Below are 17,845 nucleotides of genomic sequence, written 5' to 3' on the forward strand. Positions count from 1 at the left end.
GTTTTTTACACATAAAAAGTAATAAATACACCATCAGGTGGAGATGTGGCTGCTAAATAGGAGATCCTCAGGCCATAGGGGGCCATGAGTAGAACGCGACGGTGACCCCTTCATCCCGTAAGGGACAGCTGGTATCCTGACAGCTGGGGGTTGGCCTTACCCTCACTCCATAGTGGCACGGCTGCAGCAACCATTAAAATCCTTGGACCACAGTCCTAATGCGAAATATACAGCACTGGATGAATGATAAGACAGCAATGTAAAGCCTGGTGGCAGGTGACTGTTTCAGGATGGGTGTCTGCGGTTAATCCTAAACTGTGCTGCACTTGCATGATCACCTGTAAGGTAACCCTACCTGTGTACTGCATAACAGAGTATGAATAAACTAGCAACAGTTTTCCCACAAAAAATTGTGTGGTCTGTTTTGCTGATGGGGCAATTGTATTTTGGCACAAAAGTAAGTGCATAGACATGTCAGATGACAGAAGGGCTAGGGATGGAAATGCTAAGAAGGGTACAGCCATCTTAACGTGAAATGAATGATCCTGATTGGTTACCTCTCCGTGAGAGCTGTGGGAAGTGTTGTTCTTTGTTGAAAATTGTATGCTTTAATTTTGCATTGCTGAGCTAGTTAGATTCAGATGTCCCTTTCTACTCTCTAGAAGGCTGCCATTTGGCACTTGTGCATTTTATTTTTAGCTCTGTGAATTTTAACGTTGTGAAAGTTACTAGATATCGCTGTTTTGAATTTGAATTTCTCTCTGCTCGGATTTTAAAACCACTAGCATCGATTATAGCCGACTCACCTTACTCTTTACTTCATTGGGAGGGAAACCACCATACTCCAAGTCAGTGTTCCTGCACGTCAGGAAGTCACTGAGTTACCGGAAGCTGCGTATTTGTGGGTTAGCGCTCTAGCTTCTCAGCCATGGGGAAACAAAAAAGCTGGGCTGCGCCGCTGACGCGCCAAAGGAAAGCGCATCTGCGCCCGTCAGCATCTGGACCGCGGCGGGCGCCAGCCACGCTGTCCGCTTTACGTCCGTGGGTCTCATTGCTTGGTCTAGAGAGCAATTGCTTAAAATGAATAATAAGACATGTGTTAATAAATTACAGATTGACTCCGAATTAGCCAATCTTGGAGCTGGTTGCAACTCCTGTCCTTTTAAATTTGGGGCGAGCTTCGGGAAGCCTATCGATTGTTTATCGACACCAGAGCCTCCCACGAAACATGTCCGGGCCGGGGATTCCTATATCAAGGCATGTTTAACTGGAGGTCCCTCCCTGAACACGCAGAGAATATTTGGCTTGCCCTGGAATCCAACTTTTGGGACTTATTGTTTCTCACTGAAACATGGCTCAGGGAGAGTTTCAACCCTGACCTGATGCTAGCGATACCTGCGGGCTTCGATATGACTTGTGCCAATAGGGGTGGCAATAAGACTGGAGGCAGTGTGGATATCGTTCTGAGGGAGGGTTGGAAAATCTCCTGTAGAAGGGTTGAACATATATGAATCATAGAGGCTATGTCTTTCTGTATCAGAAACTCAACCTCCCTATCGGTGGTCGGGATACTGGTGTACAGACCCCCCAATACTCCAGGCTGCCATTTATCAGAATTCTGTGACATAGCCGCTGATCTCTCATTGAAATACGCCAGCCTCACCATCCTAAGCGATTTTAACATCCATATGGACAATGAAAAATTTACTAAAGCCCTCCAGCTAATTTGACACACAGAGTCACTGCCCCCACTCATGACGCTGGCCACATACTGGACCTCATCTTTTCGAATGACCCCTACCTTGTAGTTGAGGCCCCTATACTTTTGACTTGGACGGATCATCTACTTATCCCATTCAGCTTTCATGTTACACACCGCAGCAAATCGCCCTAAGCATATTCCAGAGATAAGGAGAAATTTAAGGAAGGTCAATACTGCTTCTATGACTCCTTTACTTCAAAATACCACCCTCCACTTGACTGGGAACCCCAATGAAGATATATCCAGCTTCAATAGCTGGGTTACCAACAACTTAGATAAGGTGGCACCTCCTAGATCTATAACATCCTCCAGGAAAAAAAACACTCCACCCATGGTTTTCTATGGAACTTCAGGCAGAGAAAAGTCTTTGTAAGAAACTGGAATGCTTTTGGCGACACGCATAAGACCCCGCAGCCAAGTGTTCATATAGAAAAGCCCTAAAAAAAGTTCCACAGACTCAATCGTAATGCTATGCAAGACTATTTTTCACACAAGATCAAGTTGGCCGACAACTCAGTCAAAGCATTATCTAAAATTGCTCAGTGCTTCACTAAACCAGCAGCTCTTTATAGTTCTGCGACTCCTTCCTCTACCCTCTGCAACGGCCTCTCGGAATTCTTTCAGAAGAAAATCCAATCAATCTACACCACTTTCCCGTCTAACATGTCCCTGCATGAGCTTAATCCCGTTTCAGAATGTATTGACACCTGGTCAAAGTTTCACCCTCTTGATGTTTTCCTTAACAAACTACAGAGCTGTAAATCTGGCTCTCGGGGCGATTCTTGCCCGGCTGGTTTCTTCAGCATGTTGGCCCATTGTTTTAATGCCCCCTTGAACCAAATCTGGAACTCTTCTCTGAAGTTAGGTATATATCCAGAGACATGGAAACAAGCATTTTTATTGCCTATCCTCAAGAAGCCGGATGCCGACCCTGCAGAACATTAAAACTTCAGATCCATCTCTCTTCTGCCAGCACCGGCAAACATTCTTGAGCAGGTAGTTCAGAGTCAACTCTCTGAATTTCTGGAATTTAATAACCGTTTCCATGACTCTCAATCCGACTTTAGAGAAGGATAAAGTACAGAGATGGCACTCCTGGAAGTTGCGGAAAGCGTTCGCGAAACCATACTTCTGGGAAACGCAGCTATGCTGGTGCTGCTCAACCTGTCCGCAGCTTTTGATACTGTGGCCCATCCGATTCTCCTGAGACTTAAACATTTGGGAGTTCGGGCTACGGTTTTATCCTGGCTCCGGACTTTCCGGGAGAACCGCACACAGGTTTATCTGTGCCCCTTTGTTTCTCTTTTAAAGAACATTTGTAGGCTGCTTTTGTCAACTTTAGACGGTGCCTGAGCAACATCTCGGCATGGATGGCTCAAAACTACCTAAAGTTGAACACAGAGAAAACGGAGGTGCTTTTCTTCAACTAACCGGTCCAGCCTCCTTCCATGCTTTGGTGGCCGCCAGAACTGAATCCCCCTCCTGTTCCAGTGGAGTTGGTAAGGAATCTGGGTTTCAAATTCGATAATGCTCTCTCCAGTCAGGTCTCCTCCACATGTTTCTGGAAGCTGCAAACCTTGAGGAAATTCCTCCACTTTCTCCCGTTGGATTGTAGGAGGACTGTAGTTCAAGCCTTGGTTACATCTTGCCTGGACTACTCTAACAGCCTTTACTTAGGTCTCATAGCATAGTTGATCCGCAGATTACAAATGGTTCAGAATGCAGCGGCTAGATTGATCTGCAAGGTGCCTTTCCGTCATTCTATCTCGCCCCACTTGCAAAATCTTCACTAGCTGCCCGTCAGTAGAAGAACTGAATTTAAGGCACTCACTTTGGCATACAGAGCCGCCATGAGTCGGACCGACATATTTGAAACTCAGATTATGAAGCTACCAGCATGACCAGGTCCTGAGATCCAACCACTTAAATCTCCTCACTACTCCCAGTGTTCGTACGGCCAGGAGAGGCGGCAGAGCATTTGTGGTCAGAACCACGAAGGTCTGGAATACCATGCCTTTACATATCTGTAAACCGGAACCCGAATCCGCTTTCAGGAAAGCTTTGAAGACCTGGCTATTCAACCGCACCTAGCCCGTCCTATGCGGTTCTGTTTCTCTGCAGCCTTAGCGCCGGGACACCTCCGCTGGAGGTAGCTGTGTGCTCAATAAATGTTCCAAATGAATAAATAAAATACTCTCCTAGAAGAGACTTCTCTGCTCCTGCTCAATGAGTTAGACACCTGAGCAAATTTACTCACTTACCAGACTGGTTCTTTATTTGATTCTGCCTTTTATAGGCTTCACTTACTGTCAACTTCTGCTTTACTGCCCTCTTGAATCTTCCCGATTTTCCTTAGCTTAGCATATTAAGCTCACTAGATACCAGGGATTATTTTTTTATTGCAAAGGAAGCGACCCCCTGGGCAAGGGTCGCTTCCAGGGGAATAAACATTTATTTTAGACTTTTCTGCCCCACCCCCCCCCCCCCCCCCTGGGGGCAGATCAGCCATTTTTTTCCGATTCTGGACACAGGGGGGGGGTAGAAAAGCCCACTAGACACCAGGGATTGTTTTTTTTGTATAGGAAGTGACCCCTTGGGCAAGGGTCGCTTCCAGGGGGCTAAAAAATATTTTAGACTTTTCTGACCCCCCCCCCCCCCCCCCGGGGCAGATCGGCCGTTTTTTGGGCCGAATCTGGACCCGGGGGGGGGGGGTAGAAAAGCCCACTAGACACCAGGGATTGTTTTTTTTTTTTAAAGGAAGCGACCCCTTGGGCAAGGGTCGCTTCCAGGGGGCAATATAAATATTTTAGACTTTTCTGCCCCTCCTGGGGGCAGATCGGCTGTTTTTTTTCTGATTGTGGACCCGGGGGTGGGGGGGTAGAACAGCCCACTAGACACCAGGGATTGTTTTTTGTTTGTATAGGAAGCGACCCCTTGGCCAAGGGTTGCTTCCTTGGGCCCATATTTTTTTTTAAATATATTCTGCCCCCTCAAGTGTCTTAATTTGGCATTTCTGCCCTCTGGAGGGAGCAAAAAAAACACTAGATACCAGGGATTATTTTTTTATTGCAAAGGAAGCGACCCCCTGGGCAAGGGTCGCTTCCAGGGGAATAAACATTTATTTTAGACTTTTCTGCCCCACCCCCCCCCCCCCCCTGGGGGCAGATCAGCCATTTTTTTCCGATTCTGGACACAGGGGGGGGGTAGAAAAGCCCACTAGACACCAGGGATTGTTTTTTTTGTATAGGAAGTGACCCCTTGGGCAAGGGTCGCTTCCAGGGGGCTAAAAAATATTTTAGACTTTTCTGACACCCCCCCCCCCCCCCGGGGCAGATCGGCCGTTTTTTGGGCCGAATCTGGACCCGGGGGGGGGGGTAGAAAAGCCCACTAGACACCAGGGATTGTTTTTTTTTTTTAAAGGAAGCGACCCCTTGGGCAAGGGTCGCTTCCAGGGGGCAATATAAATATTTTAGACTTTTCTGCCCCTCCTGGGGGCAGATCGGCTGTTTTTTTTCTGATTGTGGACCCGGGGGTGGGGGGGTAGAACAGCCCACTAGACACCAGGGATTGTTTTTTGTTTGTATAGGAAGCGACCCCTTGGCCAAGGGTTGCTTCCTTGGGCCCATATTTTTTTTTAAATATATTCTGCCCCCTCAAGTGTCTTAATTTGGCATTTCTGCCCTCTGGAGGGAGCAAAAAAAACACTAGACACCAGGGAAATCTTTTTTTTCAGAATGGAAGCAACCCCTTGGGCAAGGGTTGCTTCCAGGGGGCCCAAATTTAAAAAGATTCATATTCTGCCCCCCATGGGGACAGACACCCCATTTGTGACATACCCTGTGACATAGCCTGTTGTAATGTGTATTGTTTTTTTTTTCTTCTAATATGTATTGTTTTATTTTCTCTTTAGATTGTTGCAGTGTGCGGTTCCGTTACTGGTGGTTCTACTGTTTGTGTAGTTGCATGTGTTTGGTAAGAGACCTTTTTTTTCAATTTTAATGTAATTGTTTTTTTTGCAAAGTGTGTAATAATACGAGTATGTTTGGTTTCTGTTTTTTGTGATTGTAAAACATGTTTTGCATTTGTTCTTGATGTGTACTTCTGTAGATGTAAGTTTTTTTTCTTCTTTCTAGTGGGATATCGTTGCCTATTTGCTGTGCCTTTGCAGAGTAGGTGCTGGTGAGTGTAGCTGTCTCTTGTAAGTGAATTGTATATTTTTTCAGTATATAGATCTTTGTGATAAAGGCTTACATTTTTTTACTTACTTTGCACAGTGTTGGTTGTTGAGTTGTTTGTGCAGACTCGTTTCTTAGTGAGGATAATGGCTAGCCGCCGGATTACTGCTCAGCAAGTTGTTGGAATGCTTTTTGATTCTTCCTCTGACCATGGTCCAGAGACTGACTCTGATTCAGAGGTGGGAGGTGAAGATTCAGGTAGTGAGTTTTCTCTACACATGGCTTCATCTGATGATGAAGATACTGAGTGCTGATGAAGCTACTTTTGGTGTGGATGAAGTGCCTGTGGTTGCGGAGGACATTGCTGTGCCGATAGTGCAGCAAGAGGCATCTGGGCTGCAGCCTGGGGCTGCTAGACTTCCAGTTGGTGTAGTGAGACAAGAGGCAGCCTGAGGGTGCAAGACTTGTCGTTGAAAGTTCTGAACTCTGGGTTACCCCAGGCATGGTGCAGCCGGCATTGCCTGAATTTACTGGTGTTCCAGGGTGTAGGGTGAACACTGAAAAATTTTTGCCAATCGATTTTTTCAAGTTGTTTATGGATGATGTGTTTTTGGCAGAGATTGTAGAGCGGACTAATTTGTATGCAGAACAGTTTTTGAGGGAGAACAGTGCCAGCCTTAAGCCCCATGCTAGAGCTACCCGGTGGACTCCCACAAATTTGGAGGAGATAAAAAAGTTTTTGGGTTTAACTTTTTTGATGGGCTTGCTTAGGAAACCATCAATGGCTTCATATTGGTCTACTAGTCCCTTGATGGCAACAGCTATATTTCCGGCAGTCATGAGTCGTAGTAGGTATTTGCTTCTGCTTCGAATGATGCATTTTGTTGATAATGGTTTAGCTTTGCCACGAGATCACCCTGATTGTGACCGTCTTTTCAAGATTCGGCCTGTCATTGATCATTTTGTTGATCGATTTCCTGAGATCTTTGCTCCTGGGAAAGAAATTGCAGTGGATGAGTCTTTGGTGTTGTTCAAGGGCCGCTTGGTATTTAGGCAATACATTCCTAGTAAGAGGGCACGCTATGGAACTAAGCTTTATATGCTGTGTGACAGTCGGACTGGATATGTCTCTAATTTCAGGGTGTACACCGGTAAGAAATCCAGGATTAACCCCCCTGGATGTCCGTCGACTTTTGGAGTGACTGTGAAAATTGTGTAGGAACTTGGTCGAGGATTTTTTAACAAAGGCCATCATTTATATGTAGATAACTTCTACACTGGTGTGCGGTTGTTCAGGGAATTGGCCAAAGTGGACACAGTTGCTTGTGGCACAATCCGCTCTAACCGTAAAGGTTTCCCAAAAGAACTTGTTTGTCAAAAGCTTGCTCGGGGACAGTGCAGTGCATTGCGTTGTGAGGAGCTTCTAGCTGTGAAGTTTTCAGCCAGGAGAGATGTCTACATGTTGACTTCCATACATGATGAAAGCCCTGAACCGGTGACTGTTTGGGGTCAGGTTGCAGAAGCGCGCAAACCTGTGTGCATTTTAGACTATAATAGGCACATGGGTGGTGTTAACAGAGTAGATCAGAGGTTGGAACCGTATGCTGCTCTTCGTAAGGCTTACATTTGGTACAAGAAGTTGGCTATCCATCTTTTCCACTTGGCAACCTTTAATGCTTTTGTTGTGTTCCAGAAATCTTGTCCTCAGTCAAAGATGACTTTTGTAAAGTTTCAGGAGTCTGTAATAGGCAGCCTTGTTTTAGTGGAACAGGCAAGTCTTCCTAGAGTTGGAGTGGTGGAGGATATTGCCTGATTGAAAGATCGCCACTTTCCTGATCAAATTCCTCCTACAACCTCAAAAGACTTTCCCAGTCGGAGATGTAGAGTCTGTTGGCAAAGAGGTTTGCGGAAGGAAGTTTGTATGTACTGCCCCGACTGTCCTTATAACCCTGGGCTGTGTGTACCTGCTTGTTTTAGAATGTACCACACGCAAAAGAATTTTTGGGAGCATCCATGAGTGGTAAAGTGAACTGGCTGGGCTCTATTCTTTAAAACTTATTGTTCAGTTTCAAAGTAGGCATTTGTGTAGTGTATTTAGATTTAGTTGTTGTGTTAGTAGATTTGTATCAATTTGCAATTTGTTTTTTATTTGTATTGAAAAAAAACTAAAGTATGATGTTGGTTTGCGTGTAGTGTCCATTGTCTGACGGTGTGCATGGTTTGGCGCTTGGCTGGCGGTGTCTGTGGACTGGTGCTTGGCTGGCAGTGTCTGTGGACTGGTGCTTGGCTGGCAGTGTCTGTGGACTGGTGCTTGACTGGCGGGGTCTGTGGACTGGTGCTTGGCTGGCGGTGTCTGTGGACTGGTGCTTGGCTGGCGGTGTCTGTGGACTGGTGCTTGGCTGGCGGGGTCTGTGGACTGGTGCTTGGCTGGCGGGGTCTGTGGACTGGTGCTTGGCTGGCGGTGTCTGTGGACTGGTGCTTGGCTGGCGGTGTGCGTGGTCTGGTGCTTGGCTGGCGGTGTGCGTGGTCTGGTGCTTGGCTGGCGGTGTGCGTGGTCTGGTGCTTGGCTGGCGGTGTGCGTGGTCTGGTGCTTGGCTGGCGGTGTGCGTGGTCTGGTGCTTGGCTGGCGGTGTGCGTGGTCTGGTGCTTGGCTGGCGGTGTGCGTGGTCTGGTGCTTGGCTGGCGGTGTGCGTGGTCTGGTGCTTGGCTGGCGGTGTGCGTGGTCTGGTGCTTGGCTGGCGGTGTGCGTGGTCTGGTGCTTGGCTGGCGGTGTGCGTGGTCTGGTGCTTGGCTGGCGGTGTGCGTGGTCTTGCGCTTGCCTGGTGGTGTGTTGAGATTGGAGCTTGGCTGGTGGTGAGCCTGGGCTGGTGCTTGGCTGGCAGTGTGTGTGGAGTGATGCTGTCCTCACCTCACTTATGTGGGTGGGCCAAAGGCCTGTGACTAGGACGACCCCAAAACAGTAGAATTGTCTGTGCTTTATTTGTCAATCCTGAACGCTACAATTTCTTAAAAATACATTTTTAGCCTGTTCTGCTTTGGACACTCACAAAAGTGAGGTATCATTTTACTCGGGAGAACAAGGGGAACGCTGGGTGGTAGGACATTTGTGCCGGCACGGAGATCCCACGCAAAAATGTATGGGAAAGTGTTTTTTAACCTAATTTTAAGGTTTGCAGGGAATTCTGGGTAGGAAAACGTTGGGGGACCCACGCATGCCATACCTCCCTGGACTCCCCGGGTGTCTAGTTTTCAGAACTGTTTGGATTTGGTAGTTTCCCAAGTTTGCCGCCGAGCACCGGGCCAAAAACTCAGGTGCCCCCCCCCCACCCCCAAAAAATAAGGTAGTTTTGCTATAGGTTATTTTTAAGTCTCCATCGTATGATTTGGGCATTTTCCTGTTGCAGCCACTATGCCTACCCACGCAAGTGAGGTACCATTTTTCTCGGGAGACCTGGGGGAACGCTGGGTGGGTGGAAATGTGTTGATCCACGCAGATTCCAGAACTTTCCACCACAGAAATGTGAGGAAAATGTATTTTTTTCCTAATTTTTAAGGTTTGCAAGGGATTTTGGGTAACAGAACCTGGTGGGAGGCAGTCGAGTCGCCCCATCCTGAATTCCCCTGGGTGTCTAGTTTTCAAAAATGTATAGGTTTGCTAGGTTTCCCTAGGTGCCGGCAGAGCTAGGGTTCAAAAACTACAGGTAGGCACTTTGCCAAAAATGGGCCAGTTTTCACTGCGAATTGAGGTGCGACCACGTTGCGTTTTGCGCCATTTCCTGTCGCAGGCACTAGGCAGACCCAGGCAAGTGAAGTACCATTTTTTTCAGGAGACATGGGGGAACGCTGGGTGGGTTGAAATGTGTTGATCCACGCAGATTCCAGAACTTTCCACCACAGAAATGTGATCAAAATGCGTTTTTCCCCCAATTTTTTAGCTTTGCAAGGGATTCTGGGTAACAGAACCTGGTGGGAGGCAGTCGAGTCACCCCATCCTGAATTCCCCTGGGTGTCTAGTTTTCAAAAATGTATAGGTTTGCTAGGTTTCCCTAGGTGTCGGCAGAGCTAGGGTGCAAAAACTACAGCTAGGCACTTTGCCATAAAAGGGTCAATTTTTAACTGCAAAATTGAGGTGTGACCACGTTGCATTTTGCGCCGTTTCCTGTCGCAGGCACAAGTCCGACCCACACTAGTGAGGTACCGTTTTTAACGGGAGACTTAGGGTAATTCAGATTTGTAAATCAACTATTACCTATTGAGTTTTCATTCATTTCTCCCTTCCCAATGAAAGACATTGTGTAAAAAAACAATCATTTTGAAAAATGACCAATTCTCATGCTAGTATGAGTATTCCCAATTATGAAAATGTGCAAATATATACTGTTTCTAAACTCTATAATTTCTACCTAATTCAGAAATACATAGGTGTCTTTCATACCGATTTTTCCATGTGTACATTTTCCAAGAATAAGTGCTCTATACCCGGTAAATAATAAAATACCATTGCAAGTTGCTGCTCAGTTTTTGGCTCTGGGTTCGTCGGGTTCTTGGTGAAAAGTCCTATATATCCCCACAACCAGGAAGGTCAAACGGATGTAACGGTATATTGCTTTCAAAGAGCTGTCAAAATTACAAGAAGTTACAGGTGAAAACGTTGAGACAAAAGGCTGTTTTTTTCAACAAATTTTCAATTATTCCAATATTTAACTGTTGGGTTTCTATAAAGAAACCTTGATGGATTTAGACAAATGACCCCTTTCTGAATTTTGTCTATTTTTCCAAAATGTATAGCTTTCCAGGATCCATTATTGCTTTCAAACTCATTTCTACCATTAACTGGAAGGAGGTTGAAAGCTCTAAAAATAGCAAAAATAGGCTATGTCCCAGAAAAATGCCAAAACTGTGTGAAAAGTGTTGGTTCTCTGACAAAAGACTGTCATTCCCTAAAAGCTGAGAAAATGGAAATTTCAGCCCCACAAAACCCTTTTTTGATAACATTTGCAGGGGAAAACCCAGAAGCTTTCATTTGCAGCCTGTTTTTCTGAAAAAAAACACAAACATTTTACTGTATTTTGCTTAATTTCTGGGACCCCTCCAAGGGAATCCACAAACCCTGGGCACCTTTAGAATCCACATGATGTTGGAAGAAAAGGACGCAAATTTGGCGTGGATATCTTATGTGGTTAAAAGGTTACAGGGGCCTAAGCGCCACTACCCCAAATCGCCAAAAAAAGGCTTAGCACAGGAGGGGAAAAGGCCTAGCAGCGAAGGGGTTAAGGGCCACCCACTCGAGTGCAGCTTGTACTTGAGTGTGCACCAACAATTTACATGGTGCAAATTCCATCCCTGCTGCAACATAAGCAAACTGAATGAACAGCAGACCTCTAGCCTACACAAGTGTATGTTCTAATGCAGGTACAGGAAGAGGTGGTCAAGCTACCGAAAGCTCGTGTCAGATGCCTAACTCTGGCTCAGCTATAGGTCCTCTTGGACCAAGTGGCATAACGAAACTTGAGCCCGCCGCCCCCAGTAAGTTACATGGAGGGTCCCCCCTCTGGGTCCATTCAGAAGCTCTCAGGGCAAAGAGTACTGTGCTGAGTGGGGTTCTTGTAGTTGACCCCCACCTCCCCCGCACCGCAGGGGCTGCGGAGGCCTAAGTTACGCCACAATTGGACCCTCAAGCCCAAAACAACAATATGGCTGCTGCCTATCAACCACTGTTTTAATATACTGCACAGAAAACTAAAGACAAAGCTCTAATCTAAGATTTAAAACAGAAAAACGTGAACGCCATTTAGTGGCTAAACTGCGCAATGTGAAACAAGAAAACCAGGGATCGATCCCGGCTTCCCTGGTTGATTGTATAACCCTGGGAGACTATTTGATTTCAAAGAGACTCCTTCATCTTTATCAGAGAGGGGCTCTCAATGCATTAATCATCCTGGTCCAAACATAAATTAATGTGAACTTGTGAAAAAAAAGTAATTACAGCCCTCAAAATTCAGAAACGGTGCCAGTATAAGTGCGCAAAGAGAGCAGCCCCTCCAATTTCTACACTCAATTTCCGAAAGGCACGGTAGGTAGCTTGGGTAAAAAAGCATAGCCAATGCAAATATATTATTTTGGCTTATAAAATATCATAACTGGAGTCGTAATGTTTGCAAATAACTGTAACAGATTTTTGTTATTTGAACACATTTTTATTGGAGAGGTCCAACATATGTATAACAATACAGGCACGGGCAGCTGAAAGGAGATAACTGTCAGATAAAGACACCTGTAGTACGTAACAAAAGCACTTATAACTGCAAAAAAAAAAAAACAGAACAAGGTACAAACAAAGGATGACGAGATTTAGAGACTGGGTCATGGTCATAGAAAAGGAAAGTATCGATAGAACGTAGGGAAAGGGGAATAAGGAGGCATATGGTGCTAACCAATGCTGCTGTGCGCTGTCACACAGAAAAGGGCCGAGTGGTTATCGAGAACGGCACGCTGGCAAACGCTCACCTCGCCGCTCCTCCAACAGGATCCTCTCGTCTTGGCTCCACTTCATACACGTCGTTGAAGTGTAAGATGGTAAAGTCGTACAGCGCGCCCTGCGGCTCCTCCTCAGTCGAATGCATATCTGGCTCAGGAGACAACACGGTAGAGGACGAAGCCTGTGGAGTCTGAGACGACGATGGCGTTTGGGTTGGAGAGACAATAGAAGACGGTGGCGTAGGAGACGACTCAACGGCTTTTAGAGACAATGGTGAGGTCCTCTCCTCAGACATGTTCATGAAAGCGACGCAGATGGGGCCTAAATTTAAAAAAAACCTTCCCGCTAAATCCTCTGCTTCCGGAAATCTTACGCGGTCTCCGCAACTCCCACAATTCCACTCGGTAGCGGCCCCGCGCAGACTTTTCCGTGGAGGACTCCCAGGATGTTGTTTGTGTGTTTACAGCCGAGTCCCGCGTACTCCAAGGTGGTGCTCCCTTTCCTGGGATTTACTTTACTTTGTACGGCGTGATTATGGATTACAATTCAGTTATTTCTCTCCTGTTCCTGTCTACATTGCTACTCTGGCTCTTTATACAAACAAGCTTACCCGTTAACTCACCCCTATTTGATCCGTCTTTGTCACCCATCGATTTCTCCAATACATACCCCCTTCGCCCGCCACAATCAAAATGCCTCTGTTCCGAGGAGCGCGGTACCCCCATAAAGCTCTGTACCCCCAGCGTCACGGGGGTGCAGAATTCCACAGAATTGGCTTATCTGCCGTCGCTCCCTCATCGAGCTCTGTACCCCCTACGTCACGGGGAGGAGATGTTCACAGTTCGTTGTAGCTTCTGACAGACGGTCCCTGTGCTTACACACGTCCGCGATTTTTTGCCAAAAATTTTTTTACGCCAGCAATTCTTTTTATTTAATGGAACTAATTTTGGTAACTTGGTATATGCATGTTCTAAAGGAAGTTCTTTTTTTATATATTGTCCTAATCGTTGTTTTTAACTATTTAAAGGTTGACAAACATGTTTTTTTAAATATTTATTGTATAATATATAATTTATAATATTATATAGATATATATTATAATATATTATGCAATGTATAATAAATGTTATAATATATAATTATATAATATACATATCCATGTAACATAATATTTATGATATTTTTTTGTCAAAAGGGAGCTTATATAGGCCTATTCTAGTTTGCCAGTGTGCATTGACTAGGGTTTGGCTGGCGTTGATGGGGAGCAGGTAGTATTTCTGTTCCCCGTGGTTTTGTGTACCCCCTAACTCAAACGGGAGCTTATACAGGCCTGTTCTACGTTTTTAGTGTGCATTGGCTAGGGTTCGGCTGGCGTTTGTAAAGGGGCAAGGTAAGGCCTACCACGTGGGCACTGCACACTAATGAAGGACACTGACTCTGATTATCTGTTAGCCGGAAAGACCTCGAGCGGTCTTCCGCATGTTTATTTATACCTCGGCGCGAGCCCGCCCCGAGGTTGTGCGTGCGTGCGTGGGGGAAAGATACATTGTGTGTGAGAGCCCGGGTGGCTCTCTACATCCCTCCTTTATTTTAGTCCTTTTCAGCCGGCACACTCTCAGACTCGTGTTCAGGGGGATGACCAGGCAAAGTCCATCAGCCGCTGGCTAGGCCTCGGATTGGGGTCTGTAGCGGTGGCTCCGGGTCCATGGCAGTTCGACAACCCCGGCCGGGGTTGTCCCTGGACCTTCGCTCGCCTCTTCGGCCCTTGGCTGACTCCGCCCGATGTCGGGGCCTGGTGGCATTGGCCGTGGCGGAGTGTCCCCTCGTGGCGGGGCAGGAGCCGGACTCGGAAAACTGTCGAAGTCCACATATTCCGGGTCTCCGGGTTCCATTCTCCCTGCTCTCTGATGTTCAGCGGCTGTGTCGGTCACCTTCTTGAAGCATGATACATTTCTCGTCACAGTTTGGTCGTTTCTCCTTGCTGTAATCATGGTTCCTTGCATTCGGTCCACTATCCACACTTCGGGCTCAAAGGGAGTTCGGAACTTCCACCCTGGGTGACGATCTTTGACAACGACCGCGTCCCCTTCTCGGATGGTTGGTTCTTTGGCGTGACGGTGCACACTTGCTTTGATGTTAGTAGCTTGTCTTCGGGCCTGGGTGGCCTCTGCGTCCCTCTCTTCCGGCACCCACGTGCTTGCAGTGGGGATGCCGTCCCTCGGAGCTCGTTTGAACAGTACATGTGAGGGGGCACATTTGGTCGTTGAGTGAGGTGTCTGACGGTAGGCTCCGAGGAATTGGTCCACGGCAGTCTCTGGGTCTTCACCATGGTCTACTGCTATCCAGAGAGCTCTATTTAAGGTTCGCATCAGCCTCTCCACTTCCCCGTTGGCCTGGGGCCACAGCGGGGTGATCTTTCTGTGCCTGATCCGGAGAGCCTCTAGGTACGCCTGGAACTCTCTCCCTTGAAAGGGAGGTCCGTTGTCGGACTTGATTTCTTCGGGGAGCCCCATCGTGGCGAACACGCGGTTTAAGACCTTCTTGACCTGCGGGAATGCAGTGGACGCTATGACTTCCACGATTGGGAACTTTGAGAAGGAATCAACTAACACCAGCATGTGCCGCCCGTCCGGGAAGCTGCCAAAGTCTATGCTGAGTTGAGCCCAAGGCGCCTGGGGTGCTTCTTCAGTGAGTACGGGTGCTGGGACAGGCTCTCCTCCAGTGATTGTGCAGGCATGGCAGGACCGTATCATAGCTTCCACTTGGCTGTCCATCGCTGGAAACCACACCTTACTCCTCAGGCGGGCTTTCGTCTTGGCCATGCCTTGGTGTCCTACATGTGCTAAGCTCAGTGCTCGTTGTTGGAGGCTTTCCGGCATGACAATGAGATGTCCTCGTAACACCACTCCATCATCTCCTACACTTAGTTCACTGCGTACTTGCCATAGCTGTTGTCTGGCGTGACTCACTTCCGGTCTGAGGCAGGAGGCGCCGTCGAGAAAATGGGCCCAGCGGTTTCCCTCGAGGGCCTGTCGGACTTTCATCAGAGTCTCATCCCCTGCAGTGGCGTCTCCGATTTCCTTGATCGACATGTTCTCAGGGCATGCGGCCTGCGTGACCATGTGGACGATTTCTTCCACTTCTTCTCCGTCCTCGGCGAGGGGCTGCGGTGGGATGACATCCGGGTGTCGTGACAGGTAATCGGCGGGGTTGTGTGCTCCTGGCCGGAATACCACTTTGAATCTGTAGCCCTGCAGCTGGACCGCCCATCGTTCGATGCGCGGGGGAGCCAGTTGTGACGTTCCCGCGAAGAGGAGCAGAAGAGGCTTGTGGTCTGTGACCACCGTGAATTCCTGCCCACAGAGGTAGAGATGAAAGTGCTGGCACGCCCACTTGATGGCCAGGGCTTCTCTTTCAATTTGCCAAGGTATAAGGAGTTAGGTCCCGGGACGTGGGGGGGGCTGGACCTTAATAGAGAATAGCCGAGCTCCGGAGACTGACAGAACCCCCGAATAGCGCGCTCCACGATTTATGACTAAAGATTGAAGAAAAACGGATGATCTATCTGCGAGCAGATTCACGCTCGCCGAGGGACGTTCTCCCTTAAAGGGAGCCTCTAAGCACAGAAACAGACGACCCAAAATCCAAAATCCGAAAGGAGCACATGAAGAAAAGTCTTCACGAACGCGGTGCCAATAACAGATTCCCTAAAGACAGTCAGACAGCCAGAAGGCTGTTGAACCCGGCCCAAAAGCAAAGCTACAGCCATTAGAAGTGACAAGGCCCTGATGAGACCCCGCTTAATGAATTAACGGGATCGAAACGCGTCGGCTTACAAGAAGGCTCAAAAACAAACCGGACTAATTGCTATGCAGATTTATTGATTTGTATCGTATTAGCCTTTTTTCAGACTCTTTGTCCTTCAACTTGTCTATGAGAAAATAATCTTTTTCATTAATAATTTGTTCATGATATTAAGTATTTTTGAACAAAATGTTGTAATGTCTAATTAATGTGCAATGTATTGTTTCATAATTTAAATTGGAGAAGTCTTTTTGGTCATTTATCGTTTACAAATTTGTTTAAATGTCTATATGTATCGTGTTTTTTCTTATACATGTAATGATGAACTTTTTTGTATTTGGAATTCATAAGTAAAGGGTGAAACTAAATAAACCCACATAATCAGAAATAGTCCTGATTAATGTATTTGCAAATTAACGCAACAAAAAAAAGTGTGAGGGGAGCAAAATTGTATTCTATAGTTCTCTTTCAATTTGGGCATACCTGGTCTCGGTGTCCGACAGGGCCTTGCTGGCGTAGGCAACCGGTTTCCACTCTTCTGGCCCGTATTCCTGTGACAGAACGGCTCCCAACCCTACTGGACTGGCGTCGACGATCAATTCGGTCCGCCTGCGCGGTTGGATATAGGCCATAGTGGTATTGTCCAGGAGGCTGGTCTTGATGGCCTGGAACGCTTTGTTCGCGGCTGCAGTCCAGTCCCATTTCTGATCAGCACGGGTGAGGGCTCGGAGGGGTTCTGCAATGGCAGCCAGATTCGGGATGAACCACTGTGGCCATGCCTAAGAAGCTGCGCACTTCAGTTTGACTCCGTGGGGTGCTGGCTGCTTTGATGGCTTCCGCCTTCTTGGGATCGACTTTCAGGCCCTCCCTCGTGAATGTGTAGCCAAAGAAGTCCACCGACTCTTGATAGAATGCACACATGGCTCGGTGTAGAGTCAGGCCGCTGTCGGCGAGCCGTTGCAGGGTCGCCCTTAAATTGGCATGGTGTTCTTCGAGGGTTGTGGAGTACACAAGAATGTCATCGCTCAGGTTGATTACCCCTCGTAGGCCAGATAGCACCTCGCGAATGGCGTTTTGAAAGACTTCGGCTGCCGATGAGACACCGAAGCTGAGCCGGGTGTAGCGACGCAGCCCCACGTGCGTCGAAAAAGTGGTGATGTATCTGCTAGCTGGCTCCAACTCGAGCTGGTGGTATCCTGAGTTGAGGTCCAGCTTTGAGAACCACTTCGCCCCGTCGAGGTCCGCTATGATATCGTCCATAGTAGGGGTGATATGCCTTTCGCGCTTGACAGCGGTGTTGGGGAGCCTCATGTCCACGCACAGACGAATGGCCCCAGGCTGCTTCGGCTTGGGGGCGACCATCAGTGGGGAGACCCAGGGTGTCAGGCCCGACACTTTCTCGATTACTCCCAGTTCTTCAAGTTTGCGAAGCTCCTCCTCCACTTGTGGCCTGAGGTTGAAAGGCACCCGCCGGTGCCTGAGTGCGACGGGTTTGACGGTTGCGTCGATGTGCAGCTTGAACCTCTTTCCTTTGAGCTTGCCAAGGCCCTTGAACAGTTCAGGGAAGTCTTTTAACATGAAATCTGCGTGCGCTTGGTGCACCTGATTGGCGAAGAATACCAGTCC

General features: G+C 47.6%; 1 protein-coding gene and 1 long non-coding RNA gene across 3 annotated transcripts in view; one reads left to right on the forward strand and one right to left on the reverse strand.

The window, feature by feature from the left end:
• Window positions 1-13,180, reverse strand: part of LOC144818091 (mannosylglucosyl-3-phosphoglycerate phosphatase-like) — a 799,862-nt gene extending 786,682 nt beyond the window's left edge. Inside the window, exon 1 of one of the 2 annotated variants that reach the window (XM_078675141.1) lies at window positions 13,038-13,180. Coding sequence is in view for 1 of the 2 variants with exons in the window: in XM_078675142.1 (XP_078531268.1) it covers window positions 12,445-12,716 (272 nt within the window). In the remaining variant the exon portion in view is untranslated. Of the gene's footprint in view, window positions 1-12,444; window positions 12,815-13,037 lie in introns of those variants that run through there. The other variant, XM_078675142.1, reaches the window with a different exon arrangement.
• LOC144818092 (uncharacterized) overlaps window positions 12,784-17,845 on the forward strand; it is a 131,805-nt gene continuing 126,743 nt past the window's right edge. The window contains exon 1 of the long non-coding RNA XR_013607041.1: window positions 12,784-12,902. This is a non-coding gene — a long non-coding RNA (uncharacterized LOC144818092). The remainder of the gene's footprint in view (window positions 12,903-17,845) is intronic.

The sequence above is a fragment of the Lissotriton helveticus genome, chromosome 2_1 (genome assembly GCF_964261635.1).
Source record: "Lissotriton helveticus chromosome 2_1, aLisHel1.1, whole genome shotgun sequence".
In the NCBI taxonomy this organism is placed as follows: Eukaryota; Metazoa; Chordata; class Amphibia; order Caudata; family Salamandridae; genus Lissotriton; species Lissotriton helveticus.